A 27412-nucleotide genomic window follows, 5' to 3' on the forward strand; every position below is an offset into this window, starting at 1 on the left:
TTTGCTAGGAGCTAAGAGTTGAATCCAAGTAGGGAGCTGACTCATCTTTGAAATAAATGATATAATCAGGAAATTATATCAAAACCATTTTTTAAACGGAAAGAGATTTTAAATTGTCATGCTTTTGCTGTAAAAAAAACAAATTCCTTTGTTCAATCATTGAAATTAGCTGTACTGTTTTGGTTCTATTTAAAAAGCAGATAAGCTGAAAATAATTCATACACTGCGCAAAAGATTCAATAATGTATTAAAGACATCTAAATTCATGATCCATCCTTTACTCACATGGAGCAGTTGCTTTGGCTCCAATATACTGCTCGTATGAGTAAGGGTAGCAGGACTTGGTGCTTACTTTGGCTTCAGTCCTACAATGGAAATCAACAGGGTTCCACATGGGAGTAGAGCAGGAGTAGACAACCTATGGCATGCATGCCGAGCTGATTTTCAGTGGCACTCACACTGCCCGGGTCCAGGCCACTGGTCCAGGGGGCTCTGCATTTTAATTTAATTTTAAATGAAGCTTCTTAAACATTTAAAAACCCTTATTTACTTTATAGACAACAATAGTTTAGTTATATAGTATAGACTTGTAGAAAGAGACCTTCTAAAAACATTAAAATGTATTACTGGCATGCAAAACTTTAAATTAGAGTGAATAAATGAAGACTCACACAGCACTTCTGAAAGGTTGCCGACTCCTGGAGTAGAGGTTTGCCTGCATGCATCACATTGCAGGATCAGGACAGTACATTGTTACAAGTATGTTAATTGTTCTTTCAGATTTAGGTAATTTCCTACAATGAGCACATACAGGGGCGGCTCTAGTATTTTGCCGCCCCAAGCACGGCAGGCAGGCTGCCTTCGGCGGCTTGCCTGTGGGAGGTCCCCAGTCAGGCAGATACGGCGGCAGAATGTGGGAGGTCTGCCGAAGCCGCGGGACCAGCGGACCCTCCGGAGGCATGCCGCCAAAGGCAACCTGCCTGCCGCCCTTGCGGCAGCCGGCGGAGAGCCCCCTGTAGCTTGCCGCCCCAGGCACGTGCTTGGCGTGCTGGTGCCTGAAGCTGTCCCTGAGCACATACTGCACACCACCACAAAGAGAGAGTTGCCTGCATCTATTCTAATAGATGAGACTTCTACCAAAACTGCCAATTTCTGAAGTATTAAGAAAAAGGACTAAAGCATTTTTAAGGGTTATACAGGAATAACAGAAGGCAACAAATATTTGTTCAAAAACAAAAACAAAACAAAAAAAGCCACCACTCATCTTGCCAATGTAAGCTTTGAAAATGAGGCAAACTTTCCATCCCTGAGATTCCTCACAAACACATCTGCATCACAGAGCATACTGTATCATCTGGCCAAAAACTGCGATATTCAAACAAACACTCCCTTATAATGATGCACGTTATTCTAATTCTGGGTGATGGGCAGTATCAGTGGATCACTGGGAACCTCGGTTCCTGAGTCTCAGTACTTTTTTCTTTAGCTTTAGACAGGAGGGAAATGTAACTTGCTGAATACAAAAGAGCAGGAGGACAGTGAGTAGGCAGAATAATAGTTACCCCTCAAAAATGCTGGACACAGTGCACATTCTGTTCTTTCATGCCAGTCATGCTGTGCTCTACCTCCCTCTCTTGGGCCACAAGCAGAGAGATGTTTGCTATGCATCAGTCTCACTGAAGTTTCGGAAGGGAAGGAGTCTCAGGCTCAAGCCCAGCTTGTATGAAGTGCTACAGAAGGCTATTGGATGAGAGAGAACTGCAAGATGGCTTTTGCTCTCAGGAGGTGACCCATGTTCTCTCACTCTGCTCATTTATATGCATTTTCACACACTGTAATCCCTCCCATCTTCCCCAGTATTTTTTCCCCTTTAGTTCCCTATAAACCCCAGCACGTACAGATTGAGAAATAAATCTTGGCAGCTTTTTCTATTTTATCATGGAGCATAAGGATTCTCCCCAAAAAGGGGGATATTTAAAGAATAAATATCTAGCCCTGTTATAGATTTTTGGTCAAGTAAGGATGCAAGCAGCTTGCCAAGAAAATGTTCCTCTTGATCATATTTCTGTGTAATTGGTATCCAAATTCCACTCCAAATGCAAATATTAATCTTCATGAACAGCTCAACTGAACATCAGAGTCATTTATTTTTCTTCAGTAGCATTTGCTTGCTTTCATCTCTTTCATAAAACAAATAAGTGCAACAAAATGAATTGGTGTAAATAACAGAAAGCATAAGGCTTCCCTTTGTTTGAAAGGTAGAAAAATAGCTGATACTTGGTACTGTCTCAGTTTCACACTGAAGTGGATGTCTGTATAACAGCAGATCTGCTTCAATTAACTCGGAGAGCTATTTTTATTGGCCCAGGAAAGGTATTGGATAATACCCATCTTGTTGTTATTGTTTAAGTAAACATGATATTCTTTTATTGACTTTCAGGAGTGTGGGGGTAAGGTCATTCTTAACCATGGTTTATTTTTTTCAAGATCAAGTAAACTCCTAGCCAACTATCGCCTAGTGTCAAACCTGTCATTCCTGGGCAAGCTCATAGAGGAGCTAGTCAAAGGCCACCTATCAGCTCATCTAACTGAAGCGAAGATTCTAGACCCAGCACAATGTGGGTGTAGGCCAGGACATGGACCTGAAACAGCTTTATGGAACTGATAGATGATCTCCTCCAATCAAAAGATAGAGAATAGACATCCATTCTCATCCTCCTGGATCTCTCTGCAGTGTTCAACACTGCTGACCATGAAATACTGCTGTCTGACCCGAGAGAGATGGGAGGGGTCCAGGATAACAAGCTAAAATGGTCTGAGCCCTTCCTGGAGGGATACACCCAAAAAGTAGTGATGAGAAAACGCATCACCACTAGACCCCTCTCTTGTGGGGTTCCACAAGGATCAGTTCTCTCTCCAGTCCTTTTCAACATCTACATGCAACCACTAGGTATATGGGTCAAACAACATGGATTCACAGGCCAGCAATATGCAGATGACACAAAGCTCTACCTATCCTTCACCACATACCCCTACCACCAAGGTGGCCCAGTAATTGGATGAGATCAGCTCATGGATGAAGAACAGCTGGCTGAAGCTGAACCCAAGCAAGATCAGGTGATGCTGGAGGGCAGAGGAAAGTATTCTGAGGAGTTTGCAGCCATGCTGACTCCCCTTTGGTTGAAGGTTCACATCCACAACTGGTCAGTTCAGTCCATAGTCTAGGAGTACTCTCAGATTCCTCGCTGATGTTGAGCTCCCACATCACAACAGCCATGAGTGATGCTTTCTACCATCTCCAACTGGCGAGAAGATTCCATCCCATATTGGCAGACAAAGGCCTCAGTTATTCATGTTTTCGTCACCTCTTGGCTGGACTACAGCCATGCAGTATACTTGGGCAGGAAGCCATCAGCACGTAGGAAACTCCAGCTAGTACAATACACTGCAGCATGTCTCCTCAGTATGCAAGCTACCATGAACACATCACACCTGTCCTCTTCTCCCCAAAGAACTCTGAATTAAGTTCAAGGTCTCAGTCTTTATCTTCAAAGCACTCCATGGCCTGGGCCCAGGACACCTAAAAGACTGCTTAAAGCTCCAGACAAAGACCGAGGTCAACAACATAGCTCCTCTGGCACAATGGCATCACAACGGAATCAAGTCCTTAAATTGTCAGTAATAAATTTTGTTTTTTATTTGGAAAATTTTATATACAGAAAGTTACAAATATTTTTCTGTCTCCCTACAGAAGCTTACAATTACTGTATGACCATTATCTGAGCTTTTTGATATATATAAATAGTGTGTGCAACCTGACATATATAGTAACTGGGACAAATGGACTGAGTTAACAAACTGACAGTAAAGCAAAAAGCATACAGCAGAGAAACATTTAGTGCTGACATTTTCCTCTATTTCTACTTTCTCTGTACTTCTGAGGGGAAAAAATGAATACAATTTCAGTGCCTCTGTTTCAGCAGGACTCTAACAATCTCCACAGTCTGAAGGAAGCATCACAACCAAGCCATTATATTTTTTTTCCCTTAGTGCTTTAAAGGAAACAATATCTTATGGTTTACATAAAGAATTTGACTTTTTAAAATGCTGAACTTTCTGAACATATTATAAGCAAAGCTGGTAATAATCCCATTTTTTTAAGGTTTCTTGATACTTCCCATAATAAAACATTGTTTTCAGTTGCTTATAACTTTGCCAAACTTTAACCTGTCAGTCCAACATTTCCCATGCTGGGCGTCCATATTAGGCTGAATTGTTTTGGAAAGTTTCAGCAAATATGGATCAGCTATTTCCAAGAATGAGATGAGAGAAAAAGAAACAAAAACATTGTTTTGTCCACGTTAAAAAAAAATTCTTACAGCTGTTTCACTGAGAAGCTCTAGCACTTCAATATTTTGGAGCAGGGACTTTAAATTTGGCAAGGGAGTGGCTTGTGTGTCAGGGATGTGCCTTTTGCTACTCCTGTGAAAATCCACCCAAATTTCGCTAAGTTAAAATTCTTAGAAAAATATCAATTTGCACATGCTCAGTAGAGATTTGTTAGGGTTTGGTAGCTAAATTCTGATTCCATCTGCACTGAGCACATTTCAGTCCAGGGTTTCAGGACTTCCCCAGCATTTGCTGTTCCTAGTCACTGTGATGCCAGGCACCAGAACAGAGCGGGGAAACCGTCTCTCCTGAGCGCTCAACACTCACTACTGGTGCCCAGGCAGCATAGAGGAGGAAACAGTCTGACAGTAAGGCCTGGTCTACACTGGGGCGGGGGGGTAGGATGTCGATGTAAGATACGACGCATCTTATTTCGACTTACCTCCCGTCCTCACGGCACGGGATTGACGGCTGCGGCTCGCCCGTCAACTCCGCTACCGCCACTCGCTCTGGTGGAGTTCCGGAGTCAACGGGAGCACGTTCGGGGATCGATATATCGCATCTAGACAAGACGCGATATATCAATCCCCGATAAATCGATCACTACCTGCCGATACAGCAGGTAGTCTGGCCGTACCCTAAAGCAGACAGAACAAGTACTACACCTAAACAAAACAAAACAAAAAGGAAGCAGAAAGGCAAAGAGAAAAGCCAAGTTAGAAGAGTGTGTTCTTTGCATTTAAGCAACAAAAGCTGGTCTTTAACAGTTATTCCTTTATTCAAAGCATTAATCATCACATAACCAGTCTGCTGCAGTTCCCTAATCTGTCCCTGCAGTCCAGAATCCCACTCCCATGATGAACAGGAGTACTTGTGGCACCTTAGAGACTAACAAATTTATTTCAGCATAAGCTTTCATGAGCTACAGCTCACATCTTCGGAACGGAACACAACAGACAGGAGATATTTATACATACAGAGAACATGAAAAGATGGAAGTATGCATACCAACCAACAGGAAGAGTCTAATCAATAGACATGAGCTATCATCAGCAGGAGAAAAAAAAAACTTTTGAAGTGATAATTGAGATGACCCATAGAAGGTGTGAGGAGAATTTAACATAGGGAAATAGATTCAATTAGTGTAATGACCCAACCATTCCCAGTCTCTGTTTAAACCTAAGTTAATTGTATCTAATTTGCATATTAATTCGAGTTCAGCAGTCTCTCTTTGGAGTCTGTTTCTGAAGTTTTTTTGTTGCAAAATTGCCACCTTCAAGTCTGTCACTGAGTGGTTAGAGAGGTTGAAGTGTTCTCCCACTGGTTTTTGAATGTTATGATTCCTGATGTCAGATTTGTGTCCATTTATTCTTTTGTGTACAGACTGTCCGGTTTGGCAAATGTACATGGCAGAGGGGCATTGCTGGTACATGATGGCATATATCACGTTGGTCTATTGATTAGACTCTTCCTGTTGGTATGCATACTTCCACCTTTTCATGTTCTCTGTATATATAAATATCTCCTGTCTGTGTGTTCCATTCTACGCATCCGAAGAAGTGAGCTGTAGCTCACGAGGGCTTATGCTGAAATAAATTTGTTAGTCTCTAAGGTGCCACAAGTACTCCTGTTCTTTTTGCGGATACAGACTAACACGGCTGCTACTCTGAAACTTCCATGATGGAGGATGAGCACTGGTCTCTGTAGCCACATCCTTGCACAACACCTGCTCCACACAAAGATGTTATTCAATCCAAACAAGTATCCTTGGAAAAAATGGAAATCCAGCCCTAGTAAAGCCAGTAAGTAATCAACTACGGAAGGTAAAATGTAGAACAGAAATGAGTATGGCTAAGAGGGAATTTGAAGAGTAAATAGCTAAAAACCAAGAAAATCTTAAAGTCAAATAAGGAGAAAAATAAAACAAATTCCGATCGCTTGTTCATAGGCAGATAAGAAATCACATGGCTGCCCAATAAGAAACATGGTTGTTCCAGTTTTGGAACCAAAGTCTTATTCTTTCAATTAAAGTACACTGCAATAATGTTGCTTTAACTGTGTAAATTCTAAAGGTATTTCTCTGCAGTCTGCTTGTTCTGTTTTGGACCATCGTACCAGGGTTCTAATTGATATTTTGTTTTAGCATGTCCAACTCTCACATCATATATTTACTTTTCTCCTTGCAGGGACTATAAATTAAAATGTCATTGTCACCTCCACCACTCTGAGACTGAGACAGAATTGAGACTTGTCAGAGAAATAGTCCAAATGACAATTTAGGGTTTTGTATAACTTATTAATATTAAGCAGAATTTATGATAAGATGTAAAAGTAGTTCTTTGGCTGTAGGATAAATGTTCCGTGTATAAGTACAGTCTTTTACACTGGTGAAACCTGACAGTTATTTCACTAATTTTCTTGCTTGATGCAAGGACATGAAAGCTTACCACAGGTTAGTTTATTTCCAGAATGCTGAAAGCACTCTAGGAGTGAGAGTATGGACATGACTAGGTGGTTAGCTATTACTAAGGAACAACTTAGGCCTCTAACAGAGCCTGATGCCACATGGGCTCTAGGGCTGTTTTCCCTAGACAGACGACTAAGGTAGCTTCTCCTGAAGTGGGCCCCATGCAGCTCCTATTCTGGGGAACCATATGGCATGTGGCCATAACAGTGATCTCTCCAGACCAATGATCCCCAAACTTTTGAGGGTCATGCCCCACCTTACCTAGCATTGCCAACCTTCCAATTTCTCAAACCTGGACACTACTGCTGTGGTCAATATTTTCTGCACCAAATACTTACCAGCACATACACTATCAAACTGGCACATCACAGACTTGCCAGCAGTAATGGAGACACTAGCAAGATACAATTACAAATGGGATGGACGAGGGGGGCCAGAAGGAGAAAGGAAACTGGCTTTGACTTGCCATTGTTGGCATACACTTCAGAGCAAACTAATCCTTCCATTTGTTGCAGCTCTTGCTTTCCGAGGCAGAACCCATGCACCTGGGTGGTGCTCCAGCCATACATTCTCTACAATATCCTGCCCTAAAGTGCCACTTGGATAGATTCGCTTCAGATTGAAAGTGTAGGGGCTTCCTTTAGCAATCCCCCACCCCCACAAAGCAAAACAACTCTGAGCTGCTGAGACCAGGTAGGGGAGTTTCCCAGCACGAGGGGCTGGTAGCTTCACCCTTTACCCGAACCCCATCCCCAGCCAAAGGCTCAACTCACCAGAAAGAGGGAGGCTGAAGAGGACTATGTCTCTCCTGCTCCGTCCAGCAGCAGCAGCTCAGAGCAAAGCGTTTGCAGGGAGTGATGAGGGTAGGAAGCGGTGTGGGAGGCAGCTTCCTGCAGCCAGGGGAGGTTCCCAGAGGTGGGTCTGACCCAGCCCCGGGAGCAGCCAAAGCAGGGGAAGAGAAAGTGTCTCTTCCTCAGCCTGGCCAGGACTGGGGCTGGAGCACCCATGGGGAAAAATTGGTGGGTGCTCAGCACCCACCGGCAGCTCCCTGCCCCCCACCCAGCTCACCTCCACGCTCCGCCTCCTCTGCTGAGTGCGCCGTGTGCCCGCTTTTTCCCCCTAGCTCCTAGCGCTTGCGCCATGAAACAGCTGTTTCACACAGCTGGGATGGAGGGGGGAGAAGGGGGAACAGGGCACACTCGGGGAAGAGGCAGGGCTGAAGCGGGGATTTTGGGAAGGGGTCCAATAGGGGCAGGGAGGGGGCGGAGTTGGGGTAGGGACTTTGGGGAAGGGGTTGGAATGGGGGCAAGGCAAGGGGTGGGCGCGAGCGCCCACCAGCATCGGGGAAAGTTGGCGCCTATGGCGCTTCCAGCTCTGCCCCTCCCCAGCTCTGGGGCCAGTGCTCGAGGTTAAAAGGGGCCTTGGGTTGGCTGGGGTTTGCGCGTGTGTATGACAACAGAACTGCTGTAACCAGACTTCTATTGTCCGATCAATATTTCTGATTGGAGACTATACAATCGCCTTGAAAAATTGGACTTTCCAGTCAAAAACCGGACACCTTGCAACCCTACCATGACTCCTGTCCACGGCCACCCCCACCCCAGGGCCAGGAGCATGGCTGCAGCTCGGGGAGGAGAGGGGAGATGCCGACAGGGGTAAGAGGGCCAAGGCTGGCGCCAGGGACTGATGCTGGGGGCGGAGCCACAGCCAGGTGCAGCTCTGCTCCTGGCCTTGCCCCCAGCCTTAGCCCCGGGCCAGGAATGGAGCCACAGCCAGCGGCCAGGGCTGGGGGCAGGCATGGGGCCAGAAGTGGAGCCATGCCAAGGCTGGGGCCTGGGCCAGGTGTGGCGCTGGGAGGCAGGGACATGGCTAGGGGCGGGACCGGAGCAGAGCTGGGGGCTGGCCTGGGCCCCACCGCAGCCCCCTCCCCCACAGACGTTCCTCCATACCCCCCTGGGGGTATGCTCCATTCTTCGGGGACCTCTGCTACAGACCATAGTTATCCTGAACAGGACTTCCCACAATAGCCTCAGGCCAAAGCTTGCTCACCTTGATGGAGATTGGGCCACACTGACTGCATTCAGTGCCTATGGATCACCTAAATGTCTACAAAGCTATGAAGGTGAAGGGTCGTAAGAACATAAGAATGGCCATAATGGATCAGACCAATGGTCCATCTACTCCAGTATCCTGTCTTCCAAAAAAGTGGAAGCATATGTGCTGCCCCAGTCCACTAACATCTGAAAGGAACACTCCTATTTCCCTTTGGGAGGTCGCCTAGGAGAAGAGGAGGTAAAGGACTGGTCATCGGCAATACCAGCCTGACCAGTCTGATCCTGTCAGGAGACTCCCACTGGTGATAAGGTCTATGACCAAGCTTCTCAATCACCTAGTTCCAGTAACACTCAGAACCCCACTCCATGAAGTCAAAGGTCACAAAAGCACAAAGCAGAAGAAACTCAAACCTTTATCTTAAGTATCTCTGTAAGATGCTAAGCTCACTCACCAGCCTGGGGGAATAAATAGCCACGCCCAAGTCAGTCTTTAGCTCCCTTGCCTCAGGGCTCCGTTTATTGTTGAAACACCAAAAGAACGTGTAAACAACATCATAATGTAACTGCCCCGCTCCCCAGTATAGGTTGTGGGTCCCCTGGCCACTAGTAATCTAGTGGTTAGAGTCTTCCCTCAGCACAGGGACTTCTCCAGGGTCTCCTGGCCCATGCTGTCCTCCACTGCATAGTCTGCAACTTGGGCTTTTAGTCACAAGCAAGTATTCTCATGGCATTAGAATGGTCCTAGGCTCTACTTAATGGAGCTGGGGCCCACTTCTGTATCATCTAATGGTAGTTATCAGACCCAGTCACCTGACATTGCCCAGCTGGGTCTGATGATTCCCAGCACCTGCCTGCTGGGCTCTTCCTTGGAACAGAGCTGGTTGTTTCCTAGCCCCCAACCCTGGGACTTAAAGGGGCAAACCACCCTGTTACAGTCTCATTTTTCCTGTTTTCTACCTTTAGTTCATGGGGAAATGTTTCTGTTGGTGTATTAGGGTGTCAGTGTGTGGACTGAGTGTACCTTGGGAATGGCGCCAGGAATGCTTCCCTAACCCTAAATCCTAATTCTTCTTTTTGAACCCTTCCGAGTGCTTCCTCAGTAAGGAAGAGTTATCTGAAGCTTTAAGCATCCTTTAGTAACCACCTATGTTCTGAAATCAGTTGGTAAACTCTCATGCTTTGTAGGTGGGGGAGTAAGAAGAGGACACTATTAGTCACCATAACAACGGTGAGATTTAAGAAGAAACCATGCAAGAGCACTGAAGTTGTAATTTAAGAAACCACTTTGGTATCTACTTCCTTCAGACTAGCTACATGATTCTATCACTTCAGGTTCTCTCTCTTGGTTGGAGTCTAAAACCAGAACAGACAGTGATGTCCTTCACCAGCTAAGTTAATTTCACTGCCATGGGCAATATCTTTTAGTTGGGGGATGGGGGAAAGAGAGGTGGTTAGACTAATCAAGACCTCCTTCAGTCTCCTGTTGCAGGATCAATAGAAAGTGATTCTTTGTTGCATCAATCTCATTTGATTACCCATTATATCAATTTGACCAAATGATGACTTAAACCATATATCATTGCTACTCATGGACTGGACTTCAGTTTGACCTTGATTTGATAGTTTTATTGTTTTAATTCCTAATTAGTTTAGTGAGATTTCTAGTAGTTTTCATCTTAGTGATATTAAATTTTCATATCTGCTTGTTCTTTTAATAAAACCCATCGAAGTATAGACAGCCAAGTTGTTGGGGTTTTTTTTCACATAAGCAACATGAATCAGACCCTGCAAGAATGAAGGGTAACTTAGCTGAGGTATTTGACAGCCACTTGCTCTCACTAAATTAAATCCTTTGTTTCTTGCACTATGTAAATATTTATTCCAATTTCAAGTGAAGAGTCTAATCTCTAAATAATGTTATACACACTGTCCATCTGGTTTAAAATCTAGATCTGAACATACAGATTAGCACTGGTCTAGTCTCCTCTAGTGCTTCCTGCTGAGTCCTCATTATAACAGTGTCCATAAATAAGTATGGTTCCTGGTGCCCTTGAAGCCAGGAGAGAATAAGCTGATGGGGCTGAAAAACAGCCACACTTGGACCATTCACTTGTATCTGCATCAGTCATAGATCACACATGGGCAACCACATTCTAGGATCCCCTCTGCAAATAAACTGTGAAGTCACAATCTGGCCCCATAGTATCTGAATGCCTGAATATTACAATATAGGAAGTTAGCTAGGTATAACACACTCAAAATTCAATATCAAATTAAACACAACAATAAAGCTACATTTAGCTTTTCTTGGAAAGTGTTATGAACTGTAATAACTACAAACATTTAGACGTTCTAGCATTATTACATACCATATGATGGAGAATTTTTTTTTAAAAAAAAAAGATCCAATATGTGAGGATTTCAGGCTGCCATTGCAATAGAACTGAATTTTTTTTAAAGCAATTCAATTTGGAATGTTTCCACAGTAAAGCTGCCAAGCAATTTAACAAGTTCTCTCTCTCTCTTCCTACCCCCCCACCCCCGCATCTTCAGGGGAAATTTTTCCTTCCAGCTCTGTTAGAGAAGATAAGATAATTTATTATACAGTCTCTAATGAAAAATTCAGTTGAGGCTGAGCTCTTGGTGAAACCTGACAGTGATGTATGAAAACGAGTGCCAGGGAGAGTCAATTTCTTATTCTTAATCTCTACTATTTCTCTGTACAACACTCTACTATACAAAGGTAGCTAATAAAGGGCTTCATCCTACAGCCCTTACTCATATGAGTTAGACTGTAGGATCGGGTTCAAACATACTATGCTTACCTCTCATTTCCTTGGTCTCTATCCTAGGCTGGGAAGAAAACAAACAAAAAAAAGATTTGCTAATACCACCATCCTTGCAGGACAGAAATCAACTGCATTTAAATAGCAGGCCAAATTGTATATCATCTGCCATACTTTATCTACAAAACATCTTCCATTGCAAAACCTGGAACAATACTTGATAAAGGGCAGAGTGGTCAACCTTCTTGATGTTATCACAAGCCTCACAATTTTTGGTGGTCTTTTTTGGGACATTAGTGATCTCCTGATATCTTCAGCTTCTTCGTGAATATCTGCCCTTACACAAAATGGCCTCAAAAGCCCATTACTTTAAGCATGAATGAAGCCAGATTGCCTTCAATCAAGATGGCTGCCATTTTCCCAGTAGCTTTTCATGTGACGCTGCCTCTAGTAAAGATGGCTGCCACCCTAGGCTCTACAGTTAGAGAACTGGACGGGAAACTGAAGGGAAAAGGGAATGAAAAAAGTGCAGAAAGGAGGCTAAGGCCTGGTCTACACAGGGAAATTGACCAGCATAGTTATAGCAGACTAGTGTAATTAATCCACTATATCTATACTGGTCAATTTCCCCACATAGACAAGCCCTAAGAGGGTCATGTTGCAGCATGTGGACCAGGGCAGAGAAGGAGACTAATACAGACAGGGGAATGGGTAATGGCCATAAGGAAGATCAAGGGATGTTGGGAGCAGGGAAATGGAGAAACAGAATGTAAGAGAAGGAGGTTCTTGAGGTAAAGGGAGCAAAAATATGGGAGGCATGAGTTGGACTGGAAGAACATGGAAGGAGAACATGAGTGGGCAGGGAGAAAATAGGAAATGGAAGAGAACTGGGAGGAGGGGAAAAGGATAGCTCCTCCTCTCCAGTATTTGGAGACAATAAATGGGACCTTCTTCTGAGCAGGAATGGAGGACCCTTGCATGTTTGCATCCATTATAGGTTGAATTTTAACACACACAAATTAGAGTTGGGCTCAAGTGCTCAAAAGTCAGAAGGAAGACCAAAATATTGTGCTGTTTATTATTGGTTTAGAAATCATCATTGATTCTTGTCTACACCACACAACAATGCACACTGCAGGGGTGTGGTCTCTCACTTTTAGTTCTCTACAGCAGGGTCAAAGTAGGCCAGTTACCAACTGTTGACCAGTTCTTTTCCCCACTACCCAGAATGCACAGGTTCACAGACAGACTCTTGAGCTGAAAAAGTACATCATTTATTTGCTGCTTCAGTGAGTGGTCAGTCCACCAAAAAAAGAGCACAGCAAACATAGGGTTAAATGCAAACACATTCAGGTGTTCACCTTAAATACACGGTTACAAAGCTATTCATTATACTTTCCTAACACTAAGATTAGTTTGCTAAACTCAGCTGTTTAACTGATTGTTTACCTGATCAGGTTGCTGACCAACCTTTTTACCTGGCTGTTCTTTCCTTGGCAGACAAGCAGACATCTTTTCACATGTCCCAACACCTAAAACATACATTCTACATATCACATCCTAGTACACCAACACATTGGTGCATTCTAGAAATCAGTCTGCATTGCTGTGCAGTGTACACAAGCTTCCACTCCCACCCCTGCTCAAAACCTAACAAACAAAAAAAAAACCAATTTCATGATTTGAGGAGAATTTGATTGATTTTTTTGAACACCTGGATTTAGCAACAAAGAAATAGGTTACTTAACAAATACCCACATGTACACAAAGGGTAAAGTTTCCAGGAGTGCCTCTGTGCCATTTCCAAAGGTGATGTAGGCACTTGGGAACCTACTGACCTTCAATGACATTTAGGCTTCTAGTACCTAAGGCACTTTTGAAAATGGAACCTAGATGCTTTTGAAAGTTTTACCCTAAATCACAGTATATTTTCTAAACAGAATACAGTAATGAACTATCCTCTAATACCCAGTTACACAAACTCTGATACTTGTAGTATATTTATGACACACAACTGTTTATTTTAAGAGTTTAAATTCTGAAATAAGACCACATCCTGCTGTTCTTCAAGTAGAACTTCCACTGATTTCTCATCCTTAGTTCAAATGCTTTTCTCTTTCCATTTTTGATTATTTTTTAAATAATTTACCAGTTTCAAAAGATGTTTTCTCCTAGTTCAAATGCAATATGTATTTACATTTAAAACTGAATGGGAAAATTGCATGTGTTCAAAATTTACTTATGTCTTGAGATTTATCAAATTTGTGCTTGCTCTAAATCTAATGTTAGTAACATAGCTACAGATGTTTCTTTTGTTCTGAATACACTGATTTTGCTGAGTTTACAGGAAATTTTTTAAAAAACAGACGCATAAAACTGTAGTGCAACTATTCTGAGGTAATCTAAACGCAAATGAAAGTAATACACACAACCAAAAACTAATCTTGGTTCACTGATATGGAATTTTTAGTAAAAAAAAAAAAAAAGCCACCCTCTTCCCTCTCAACAATTTCCTTCGGACGCTAATAAAAACCCGACTGACGAGAACCAAGGGCAAACCCCCACACCTCACCCAAAAGCAAAGGGGGCAAGAGCTGAAATCTAGGTCTGCATTTCTCTCATGTTACGTGCTATGCAATACCTCCCACGAGGCACACAGGAGGGCTGCAATGGCCATTTAACAGACAAGAGTATCCCCCATTTAGTGCACCTGAGCCGCTCAGCACGGTTAAGTTTTAGCCTTCGTGGGCTGTTACGAGAGAGATTCTCTCTCCGCCTCCCCCCCACCCCAGTGCAGCGGGTAATAACGGATCAGCACTACAGGCTCCCAAGCCGGCTGCGCAGGCTGGAAGGCGACAGAGCGATCAGACTTAAAACGTTACCTGGCCGCGGCGCGCGGCTGGGCTCTGCTGCCTACCCCGTCCCGCTCGCAGCCGAGCCCGCCTTTGCAGCCCCCCCTCCGCTGCCTGGCGCGCGGCAGCAGCCCCGGGAGGGAGCGGGCCACGCGCGGGGGCTGCTGCTGGAGTTGGCACCAGCCGCACCCAACCCGAGCGCACGGCCAGAGCCCCGGCGCGCGCCCCCGGCCCGCTCTCGCTCCCCCTCCGGGGGCACGCGAACCGCCCCTGCTCACTGCGCCGCCGGGCTGGGTCCCGGGCTGGCAAGTTCTCCTCGGGAGAAGGAGTCCGCGCGGCGAGGAGCGCCCCTCGCCCAGCCCCGCCACAGCCTGCCTGCCCCGCACGCCGCCGGGGCGATCACGTGGGGCGGCAAAGCTAATCGGAGCTACCGGGGAGCCGGGAGTGGGCGCTTCTCTCCTCCTCGGGGCTTCCCGCAGCCGCTGCAGTGTCAGGCTGCTGGGAGCAGGAAGCAGCGGGCGCTGCGCTGCGCTGCGCTGGTTTTACTGAGCGCGAAGGGCAGCGCCAGGCCCCATCAGGCACACTCCGGTGACATGTGACCATCCCCAAAGCTGGTACTGCCCCCCGCGCCCAGCGGCACCGGGACGGGCAGGACCGCAAACCCCAGCACGACACTGCTCGTCCCAAAAGGCTGCCGCTTGGGCCCCTCTCTAAGCGGCGCCCTTGCTAACTGGCTCGGCAGAGAGACCCCGCTTTGAGCAGCCAGCCAGGGGCGCTGCAATAACCTGTCGGCTCCCCAGGGCAAGGGGAGGCGCACTGGCAGGTTAGCGAGTGGGCTGGGAAGATGCTTGGACACTACTACACCACTGGAGACTGGTCTTGCTGCTTCCTATGTGGCTCCTGCTTCGGGGCTAGGCGGAGGATTTCAGTTGGGTGCTTTCCCGAGGCACGAAATTCACCCAATTGCGGACTAGGTTACAATAATTCCGTGCAGTTTTGCCAGCTGGCCACAGCCCCCCGCTACTGGTCCGTGCAAAACTGAAGCTAGTGGCTACTTCCTCCACCCACCCTGCGAAACGTTAGACCTGCTAGCACAATGGGACAAGCTCTGGTTGATGGATATCGTCTGTCCACCTGTTCCAGATCCATTATTCTCCTTATCCCTGACCCCAGATCACATAGGTGAGCCAATTCATTGATTTAATCAGATCAATATTAGGAATTACTTTGCAGCCTATATTTCCCTCCCATCCATTGCCATTGTTACTCTTGGTAGGAGTAATTTTTTTTCTAAATGTAGTATCAAAATTTAAAACCCTCATAGGTATACCTCAAACACACACCTTATTAGACCAGCCTTGGGGCCTCTCTCAGTACCATCAGCTCCCACCTGTCTTCTGCTGCTGACTCTGTTTTGGTTTTTTTTTAGACACATTTTTAGCTTAAAACAAAATCTTTATCATTCAGCGTCTCTCTGTGGGCGCTTAACTCATTAGTTGATACCACATTCCTATATGTTTTCTGTTCTGTGCATTTTGGAGGATTAATTTAAAGTTAGCCTTTATCCAAATGCAATCGATATTAAAATCCAAACAAAAACAAAAATGGGTAAAAATATCTTAAAACAATGAAAACAAATACAGATCCTTATTTGGTACTGGAAATTAGCAAGAATAATTTTCAGTTCTGTGCTTTCACCAATAGTGAGTGCTAGCAACTTGGTTGAGATGGCAATAGAAATGTGGTATCCTTATTCCTTTCCTGTGTGTTGATTGAAAGGGGTATACTTGCGACACCCTGTACCTGAAAGCAACACCCTGGTATCCCCACATTTACCATGATGATATGATTTATGATATGTTTTGTACAAAGTATGCCTTGTGAGGTATCATTCTAAAAGGCTTGATCTGTTGAATATTAATATCCTGTTGTATGTTCTGTCACAGTATCTGAAGTTATAAAGTTTTGCTATGTGTATGTTACTGAAATATGGTGTTTGAAGTTGAAACACCCACAATCAGCCTTTCAGGTACAACAATGGGACAGCCAGACACTGATGATGGTGCATTAAGGGAAATCTACACCCACAAAGACTACCCCAGGAATTGTATACAGTGGAGATCTCTCAAGCCTTTTCTACACTTCCATTTTATAGCGCTCTAACTTGCTGGCTCAGGGGCATGAAAAATCACTCCTCTGAGCGGAGCAAGTTTGAGCGCTTTAAAGCACTAGTGTTGACAGGCTATTCCCCTCGTGGAGGTGGATTACCAGGAGCACAGGGAGAGCTCTCTCCCAGTGCTCACATGTGACCACACTCACACTTCAAAGCACTACCATGGGAGTGCTCCCACAGCAGTGCTTTGAAGTTTCTAGTGTAGATGTAGCCTGAGAGAGAGCATGTAAACAATGGAGACTGTTTGACTCACATCATAGCAAAATATCTTTCCGGCAAGCTTGAGGAACCTATAAAGGAGGGGAAGTGACATCATCATTTGTCCTTACTCCCCCCACAACTCAACACCTAGAAACCTGTGAGAACAAAGACTGAACTGGGGAGGTGGTCCCAGGTTGCAAAGGAGAATCCAAGCTTGTATACCATCAGGGTGAAACACTGCCGGATTGAAATCCTGTCTAGGTTGTAGAACTCAGATTGCAATTTTACTTTTTATTTCTTAGGTAACCAACTTTGAGCTGTATGCTTACTACTTATAATCATTTAAAATCTATCTTTTCTGTAGTTAATAAATCTGTTTTATATTTTACCTGGGGGATCAAAAGCTGATGCACATCCACTTTTCTTTGTAGAAGTGGCACACTGAGTAATAAACTTACACTGGTCAAGCTTCTGGCAAGGGGAGGATGGTACAGCTCTGGGGTCCTGAACTGGGTGAATTGGCTGGAGCCTCTCTATTGTTAGTTCATGAGTGTCTAGAAGTGTTCATGTTACTCAGCTGGGTATGTCTCTGCCTATAGATGTGTGTGTAAGTGCTGCACCTGGAGAGGTTTGCAGCTTGTCACAGCATCACAGTGTGAGAAGGAGTCCAGATCAGTCAGACAGAGGGCTCAGTGGTACCCCCGGGGAACCCATCACAATACTATTTAGTCCTCTTGCAGCTGTTGTTGCTCAAGCTCCTGAGTACATCTAGTATCTGTTTGTAAATGCACACTCAGATCTCTTTTTCTACACACCCTTCCATCCTGTGCACACACTCTCTCTCTCTCTCTCTCTCTCTCTTTCTCTTATCAACCCAGGATAGGGGAACTTCGAGAAACCAAGAGAATGCAGATGTGGAAGTGGGCAAGATATTGAAGTTACTCTTCCATTCACTCTGCTGCTGGACTGAGGGAGAGTGAATGAAACTCCTCCTACGAACCCAACAGTGTGGCTGCTCACTGACTGCTCAGCAGCTGCAGTTTCAGTTATGTTCAGTTCAGTGTTTGGAGAAATAACAGCTAGAAATCTATTTTAAAATACAAACTTAGATTCTGCTCTAGGTCATGGAATTAGTCATTCTCACTCAGTGAAGTGTCTTATTCTTGCCTTGATAACAGGTGTTTGGGATTTATTTAGTATAGTTGCCGTAAAAACTACGACTAAGGGAGTAACTATTCTATATAGCTTTAGGACAGATCTAACAAAAGAATTAGAGGAGTGCTACTAAAGTGATAAGGGACAGTGAGGATGATCTTGCACTTCACCTACTCAGGCTTTCTCTGCACTACACAGCTTTTAGTGACATGGCCATGTCAACACAGCCATGTTGCTAAAAGTCAGGCAGTGGAGCCGCTGTTTGTCGGCACTTTTGCCGACAAAATACTTCCACCCCCAACAAACCGACAATGCACCATTCACACAGGCACTTCTTGTGGCAAAACTTTTGTCTTCCGGGGGGTGGTGGGGGGAAGGGAGGTTTAACACCTCTGAAAGACAAAAGTTTTGTCCTTCAATTGCCAGTGTAGACAAAGCCTTAGTCAGATCTTCAGCTAGTTAAAATCAGTTTTGCACCACTGAAGCCAATGATTGCATTGATCTACAACAGCTGAGGATCTGGCTCATTTGTCTTTGCATAACAAACCCTTTAGGGTATAGAACAAATAGTGTCCTTCATGCTAGAGAAAAGACAGGATTCCAGTGTAGTAAACATAAAGGGACAGATTATAAAGGTATTTAGGCACCGAACTGCCTCTAAGTTCACCGTTTTGCTGTCACTGGCATTCTCAAAACCATCGCTCATCTGCTGGCTAACCCAATGAATGCTTAAGGAAAGGTCAACACTACAGCCTAAGTTCATATAACTTATGTTATATGAAAGCCGACTGCTGCAGAGGAGCGTGTGGATCGGACACAGACTTCTCTTAGGAGAGAGTCTGATGATAGAGAATCTCAAGGTTATAGTCAGGAGCAGAGGAATGAGAAGTATAATGTAAGGGCCGGATCAGATGATAAACAGTCACATAAAAAAGAATCTGGCACATCAGAAAAAGGCAGGCTAATAAACAGGGACAAGTTTTTAAAGTGCTTGTACACAAATACCAGAAGTCTAAATAATAAGATGGGTGAACTAGAGTGCCTTGTGATAAAGGAGGATATAGATATAATAGGCATCACAGAAACCTGGTGGACTGAGAGCAATCAATGGGACACAATCATTCCGGGGTACAAAATATATCGGAAGGACAGAACAGGCCGTGCAGGGGGAGGAGTGGCACTATATGTGAAAGAAAGTGTAGATTCAAATGAAGTAAAAATCTTAAGCGAATCCACAGGTTCCATAGAGTCTCTATGGATAGAAATTTCATGCTCTAGTAAAAATATAACAGTAGGGATCTATTATCGACCACCTGACCAGGACAGTAATAGTGATGATGAAATGCTAAGGGAAATTAGAGAGGCTATCAAAATTAAGAACCCAATAATAGTGGGGGATTTCAATTATCCCCATATTGACTGGGAACATTTCACTTCAGGACGAAATGCAGAGATAAAATTTCTCGATACTTTAAATGACTGCTTCATGGAGCAGCTGGTACGGGAACCCACAAGGGGAGAGGCAACTCTAGATTTAATCCTGAGTGGAGCGCAGGAGCTGGTCCAAGAGGTAACTATAGCAGGACCGCTTGGAAATAGTGACCATAATACAATAGCATTCAACATCCCTGTGGTGAGAAGAACATCTCAACTGCCCAACACTGTGGCCTTTAATTTCAAAAGGGGGAACTATACAAAAATGAGGGGGTTAGTTAGACAAAAATTAAAAGGTACAGTGACTAAAGTGAAATCCCTGCAAGTTGCGTGGGCCCTTTTTAAAGACACCATAATAGAGGCCCAACTTCAATGTATACCCCAAATTAAGAAAAACAGTAAAAGAACTAAAAAAGAGCCACCGTGGCTTAACAACCATGTAAAAGAAGCAGTGAGAGATAAAAAGACTTCCTTTAAAAAGTGGAAGTCAAATCCTAGTGAGGCAAATAGAAAGGAGCACAAACACTGCCAACTTAAGTGCAAGAGTGTAATAAGAAAAGCCAAAGAGGAGTTTGAAGAACGACTAGCCAAAAACTCCAAAGGTAATAACAAAATGTTTATTAAGTACATCAGAAGCAGGAAGCCTGCTAAACAACCAGTGGGGCCCCTTGATGATCAAAATTCAAAAGGAGCGCTTCAAGACGATAAAGTCATTGCGGAGAAACTAAATGGATTCTTTGCTTCAGTCTTCACAGCTGAGGATGTTAGGAGATTCCCAAACCTGAGCTGGCTTTTGTAGGTGACAAATCTGAGGAACTGTCACAGATTGAAGTGTCACTAGAGGAGGTTTTGGAATTAATTGATAAACTCAACATTAACAAGTCACTGGGACCAGATGGCATTCACCCAAGAGTTCTGAAAGAACTCAAATGTGAAGTTGCGGAACTATTAACTAAGGTTTGTAACCTGTCCTTTAAATCGGCTTCGGTACCCGATGACTGGAAGTTAGCTAATGTAACGCCAATATTTAAAAAGGGCTCTAGGGGTGATCCTGCAATTACAGACCGGTAAGTCTAACGTCGGTACCGGGCAAATTAGTTGAAACAATAGTAAAGAATAAAATTGTCAGACACATAGAAAAACATAAACTCTTGAGCAATAGTCAACATGGTTTCTGTAAAGGGAAATCGTGTCTTACTAATCTATTAGAGTTCTTTGAAGGGGTCAACAAACATGTGGACAAGGGGATCCGTGGACATAGTGTACTTAGATTTCCAGAAAGCCTTTGACAAGGTCCTCACCAAAGGCTCTTATGTAAATTAAGCTGTCATGGGATAAAAGGAAAGGTCCTTTCATGGATTGAGAACTGGTTAAAGGACAGGGAACAAAGGGTAGGAATTAATGGTAAATTCTCAGAATGGAGAGGGGTAACTAGTGGTGTTCCCCAAGGGTCAGTCCTGGGACCAATCCTATTCAATTTATTCATAAATGATCTGGAGAAAGGGGTAAACAGTGAGGTGGCAAAGTTTGCAGATGATACTAAACTACTCAAGATAGTTAAGACCAAAGCAGATTGTGAAGAACTTCAAAAGATCTCACGAAACTAAGTGATTGGGCAACAAAATGGCAAATGAAATTTAATGTGGATAAATGTAAAGTAATGCACATTGGAAAAAATAACCCCAACTATACATACAACATGATGGGGGCTAATTTAGCTACAACGAGTCAGGAAAAAGATCTTGGAGTTATCGTGGATAGTTCTCTGAAGATGTCCACGCAGTGTGCAGAGGCGGTCAAAAAGCAAACAGGATGTTAGGAATCATTAAAAAGGGGATAGAGAATAAGACTGAGAATATATTATTGCCCTTATATAAATCCATGGTACGCCCACATCTCGAATACTGTGTACAGATGTGGTCTCCTCACCTCAAAAAAGATATTCTAGCACTAGAAAAGGTTCAGAAAAGAGCAACTAAAATGATTAGGGGTTTAGAGAGGGTCCCATATGAGGAAAGATTAAAGAGGCTAGGACTCTTCAGTTTGGAAAAGAGAAGACTAAGGGGGGACATGATAGAGGTATATAAAATCATGAGTGATGTTGAGAAAGTGGATAAGGAAAAGTTATTTACTTATTCCCATAATACAAGAACTAGGGGTCACCAAATGAAATTAATAGGCAGCAGGTTTAAAACAAATAAAAGGAAGTTCTTCTTCACGCAGCGCACAGTCAACTTGTGGAACTCCTTACCTGAGGAGGTTGTGAAGGCTAGGACTATAACAATGTTTAAAAGGGGACTGGATAAATTCATGGTGGCTAAGTCCATAAATGGCTATTAGCCAGGATGGGTAAGAATGGTGTCCCTAGCCTCTGTTCGTCAGAGGATGGAGATGGATGGCAGGAGAGAGATCACTTGATCATTGCCTGTTAGATTCACTCCCTCAGGGGCACCTGGCATTGGCCACTGTCGGTAGACAGATACTGGGCTAGACGGACCTTTGGTCTGACCCGGTACGGCCTTTCTTATGTTCTTATGTTATGTTCTTATGTTGCTCAGGGGTGTGAAAAAGCCCCCCACCCCACCCATGCTACAAGTTTCACACTGTCCACACCGGCGCTATATAGGCAGCTTCTGCTTCTCGCCGAGGTGGAGTAATTATGCCAACAGGAAAGCTCTCTCCCATCCGCATAGCATGTCTTCACTAGACATGCTGCAGCTGCACTGATGTAGCACTGCAGTGTAGTGCACGGCCAATCCTGGCTCCACATCGAGCACCCAGCGGGCTGGACAAAGTTTGCACAGGCACATGCAGGACATCGTGGGGCCCCCCAATTGCGGAGCACCAGGTACACTGGCTGCCAAGGCACCCTGCAGGGCCTCTCTCCTTTCTTCAGTTCCTCCGGGACTCCAGCCCCCCCAGGGTGCGGTATCCACCCCTGCTTTGTGAGGTAGGAATAAACCTCCTCCCTAACCTCCTGGTGCTTACCAGCTGCCTTGGGTCAGGAAGGGGCTGCTCGGGGGCATCCTCCCTCTCGGAACTGCTGCAGCCTAAGCCCGGATGATGTACCCAGGGTGCTGAAAGTTGCCCAGTGGCACCCAGGGACGGCACTGGGGCTGGGCGGGAGATCCAGGCAGCTCCCTCCTGCTGGGTTGTGCTTGCTTTCCTCACCTGTAGTTCTCCATTTCCCGCTTTCTCACCTGCCTCCCCCCCGAGCTGCTACATGTCCTCCGTTGCTTGTGAGGCAGCTGGACACCAGCAGAAGCTACCATGCACGGCAGCAATAGGTGGGCTGGCCAATAGTTCCCACTGCATCCCTTCCCGAGGTAGTCAATTGGGGGGACAGGGACACGAGACCCCTGTTCCCAGAGTGGTCTTTCCCATAACTCTTTGTGCATTGCATTTGATTGGCTAATTGGTGGCACCTGCATGTTCAAATAACTTGTTAACGTACAGTGCAGCACAAGTGGCATCTACTTAAAGAAAATTGTATGCAAAATATTATCTATTTTTAAAGTTTGTTCACAACTCTTTCATACATTCTTGTGACCCCATTTTGGGTCATGACCCAGGGGTTGAGAAACGCCAGTGTAGATGGAACAGGCCAACATTCAACCTGTCTGCGTTCAATATATAACTGCACACAGTGGCGGCTCCAGGCAGCAGCACGCCAAGCGTGTGCCTGGGGCGGCAAGCCACGGGGGGCGCTTTGCCAGTCACCATGATGGCGGCAGGCAGGCTGCCTTCGGCAGCATGCCTGTGGAGGGTCCGCTGGTCCCGTGGCTTCGGCAGACCTCCCACAGGTGTGCCGCCGAATCCGTGGGACCGGGGACCTCCCACAGGCAAGCCGCCGAGGGCAGCCTGCCTGCCGTGCTTGGGGCACCAAAATACCTAGAGCCGCCCCTGACTGCACATAAGGCTACATCTGGAACTAGACATAATACACAAGCTTCTAACAACAGGAAGGGACAAAATATGTTCTAACAGTGATAATGATGTGAGTGGTGGTATTTTGTGGTACGTGTGCTGTCTTTGAATAAGGAAGGCAGTATGAGGATGCCATCTGTAAAACCTATGTTTACAAAGATAACATTAAACATCACAAGAGAAAGCTCAATCAATTTTTTCTTTTTCAGCTAAAAAATGAAAGAATTTTACCCACAATTTAGCCAAGAAAAATAATGGGCAAAAAGACCCCTTAATAAGCTACTTTCCTTTCAGCTGTCAAAATGATATCCTGAAATAGCTTAAATTGATTAATGAGTCTCTTTCGGTTCATGCCAGGGGATATGCACAGATGCAGAACTTCTAAATTGTATGAGACACCCATTTGGGAAAAATGATCAGTATGCCACAAAAACTGTAAACTGTCTTACAAGTCATTTCAGGTTGTTTTAAGAGTCAAACCACAGACACAGATGGGCATGCGGTAGAATTTTGTAACAATTTTCCAACTGTGCTTTCTTCTAGCTTTACACATTTAGCCATGTGTTCAAAGGTAAGAGTCCTGTTATGAAGCCTTCTGTTATTATGACTGTCTGGAAAGGGCATCCTGCTTAATAATGAAGTTAAAATATTGGCTGCTGGTTATCAATGGCAAATCTGCCATGGACTTCAGTGGCAGCTAATATTATATATACCTCTGTCATCTCTCTAACACTAAAACTTTACAAAACCAGACACTCTTGATTCTCCACTCTGTTATTCTAGTTTTATGCCAGTGCAACACTACTGTTACAGCAATGTAAATCTGGTGCAATACAGCAGAGAATCAGGCCTAGTTCTCATTTACATTAAGGCCTCTTTTATGCTGATCTGGCAGTATAAAGTAAACATAACTATAACTTAAATGTGGTTAGTAAATTAATTGTTATGTAATTTATACCCACCTTAAGACCCCTTTATACTGCCAGAGTGGTATAAATGAGCTTAGTGTAAATGAGATTCTGTCCGTTGGTCTCTTAAATCTCCCTGGAACCCTCTCATGCAGGGCTGCCCAGAGGATACAGGGGGCCCCAGGGCAAAGCAATTTCGGGGGCCCCTTCCATTAAAAAAAAGTTGCAATACTATAGAATACTATATTCTTATGGGGGGCCCTGCGCGGCCTGGGGCCTGGGGCAAATTGATACTCATGCCTTTGATACTTTTTGTTGACTTTTTCTGGATGCTGTTTTATTTCAGCTCTTTATCTTGAAATGAGGTGATAGAAGCTGACAGAAGCATTCAAAGGGAAGGTGTACTGCACCATCAGTTTATATAATGTCATTATAATATGTTGTATATTATTCTCTAATAAAGAATATTCTGTACTTTTGAATAAAGCCTAACATCTTAATAGGTTTTGGAGCAGCGGAGTTTGGACTACTGCTCTGCGTTCAGCAGACAGCGTCATTGAGCTATCCATAATGATAATTAAATCATTTTTCTGAGTGCTCACAACTAATTAAGAGTACATCAATATGTATCAGAATAATTTAAATTGTTCCTTTCAGAGTGCATTGCACCTTTGTAATGGTCTGTGCTGAACTTCATTAGAACACCATAATAGTTAGGAATTAAAAACTGGACCAGTGGACCACAAATTCAGTATCCCATCTTTGATAGTGGCCAATACCAAATGTTTCAGAGGAAAGCGGACAATTATGGATTAAGATACTCATAGAATTTTTTCTCCTAATCACATCAGTTAATGGTGGCTTATGCTCTGAAGCATTAGCAGTTATAGTCTTATATCTATATCTCTCTCTATATATATATCTCCCTTATAATGCAAAACTCTGGATGTTCTCATTATCAATCTAAATGTCTAATTTTTTTGTATCCTGCTAAATTCTTATACTCAGTGGGATTGTATGGAATGAATTCCAAAGATTAATTATGCAAGAGTAAAAGAGTTTCCTTTTATCAATTTTAAATTTGTTGCCTTTCAATTTCATTGCCTGGCTTCTTGACTTTGTACTATAAGAAAGCAAATAGAGGAATATCCAATTTGCCTTCTTTCCATTCATTATTTTGTACATATCCCCTATTATTCATTTCCTCACTAAACTACACAGTCCAAATTTCTGGGACATTTCCAGTATCATTACTGTAATTTCAGTACACGGTTACTGCCAAACTCTTTATTTTCCTAAAGGTAAAAAATGAGGCAAACTAATTCTGGGGAATCTGCAGATCTGAGTTTTTATTTTTATGTACATCTAAAAACTCATGACAAAATTGTTTCATTGTGCGGAAGATGACATTTAAAAAACAGATTATTTATCATTTGTGCCTATAGTCTCACTGGCCAGGATGCTATAGGAGTGAAAAAAAATTTTAGGCTGTGTATGTTTTATTATTTTAAGATGATTGAAAAGTTAGTAAAAACATTCAGAAGAAGCTATCTAGAGTATTTATAATTAGGTAAAAAAATCTCTCTCTAGGTGGCAAATCTATAGGGGAACTAGAATAACAAGCTTACTATTTACCCAGATAGTTATAAATTCACAAATATAGTGCTCAGGGGTATTCATATTTGGTTGCACATTCTGTCTTGCTTCATATTGAGTCTCAACATCAGTCCTATTCAGAATTCAGTGGTTTTATGATCTAAGAAGTCACATTTTAATTAATACATCAAGACTCTCTATACACATTACAACTAAAACTCTATACAAACTAAAACTTCTCAGAATGCAGAATGATCAACCACTTTCATCCATGCTAGGACTTCAGTAGGTCTTCGATCTCACTTACACTGAAGTCAGTGGAGTTACACTAGTAAAATCTATGTAAGCAAGACAAGAACAAGATCTATAATATCACAGAGTTGGAATGGACCTCAGGAGGTCATCTAGTCCAACCCGCTGCTCAAAGCAGGACCAATCCCCAGACAGATTTTTGCCCCAGATCCTTAAATGCCCCCCTCAAGGATTGAACTCACAACCCTAAGTTTAGCAGGCCAAAGCTCAAACCACTGAGCTATCCCTCCCTTTCATCTAAGCATCTGCATTTCTGTACATGTTAAATATCAATTCAGTCCTTCTTGAAAACACTGTTTACCTTAATGAAAACTCACGGAGCTGTCACTATGCCAAAAGGCAGGACTCGGAATTGGTAGTAGTGGTGTCCCACCTGGAAGTGGAGAAATTTCCGGTGGGCCGGGTGAATGTCGATGTGGAAGTAGGTGTCCTTCATCTCAAGAGCTGCGAACGAGGCCCTGTTGGGGAGAGATGGAATAATAGATGCCAGTGTCACCCTATGGAATTTGGATGTTCTGATAAGGGTGTTTAGTAGCCAAATGTCAAGACTGGGGTGGCGCTCTCTACCCTTCTTTGGGATGAGGAAGTGTGGGGAGTAGAAGCCTATTCCTAGGTAGGGAGACAGTACCTGCTCTATGGCGCCCTTCGCGAGAAGGACATCTGCTTCTTGTTGGAGAATGCATTGATGGGAAGGGTCCTCTGGGGCTATCCAGTGGATGGGGGGGACTGAGGCAGGGGAAAGGAAAGAAATTCTATGGAGTATCCATGGTGGATGAGTTCCAGTATCCAACCGTCCATGGTGATCTTGCCCTAATTGTGGGAAATATGGCAAGACAGCCCCCAATGATAACATGGGGCTCCATGGGTGGCATTCGGAGAGGTTCATGGGTCTTGATAGTCGTGTAAAAACTGGGACTTCGGTTGCTGGTGAAAGGGGGCAGAGAAGTGGGGAAGTGTGATTGCTGGGAACGATGTCACCGGTGTGGGGATTCCTTCTTGCATTGGTAATGGACCAAGTAGGGCGCATATGAGCAGGGACAGAATTGCTGCTGCTGTTGTCTGCAGTGTGGGCCCAGGGTATAGATACCCAGGGATCATAATGTGCCCCGGGAGTCCTTCAAAGAATGAAGGAACTTGTTAGTTTTGCTGGAAGACAGC

At 44.1% G+C, this 27412-nt stretch overlaps 1 protein-coding gene across 11 annotated transcripts in view; it reads right to left on the reverse strand.

Moving 5' to 3' along the window:
- LOC120402048 (melanocortin-2 receptor accessory protein 2-like) overlaps positions 1-27412 on the reverse strand; it is a 173643-nt gene that overhangs the window by 22834 nt on the left and 123397 nt on the right. For 2 of the 11 annotated variants that reach the window (XM_039532395.1, XM_039532393.1), the window contains exon 2: positions 26556-26712. The exons of 1 other annotated variant lie outside the window; for it this stretch is intronic. Coding sequence is in view for 1 of the 10 variants with exons in the window: in XM_039532392.1 (XP_039388326.1) it covers positions 286-287 (2 nt within the window). In the remaining 9 variants the exon portion in view is untranslated. Of the gene's footprint in view, positions 1-285; positions 366-14578; positions 14805-14826; positions 14914-14979; positions 15056-26555; positions 26713-26882; positions 26972-27412 lie in introns of those variants that run through there. 8 more of the 11 variants (XM_039532394.1, XM_039532390.1, XM_039532392.1 and 5 more) reach the window with 8 other exon arrangements.

This window comes from Mauremys reevesii, linkage group 3 (assembly GCF_016161935.1).
Source record: "Mauremys reevesii isolate NIE-2019 linkage group 3, ASM1616193v1, whole genome shotgun sequence".
NCBI classification, from domain to species: Eukaryota; Metazoa; Chordata; order Testudines; family Geoemydidae; genus Mauremys; species Mauremys reevesii.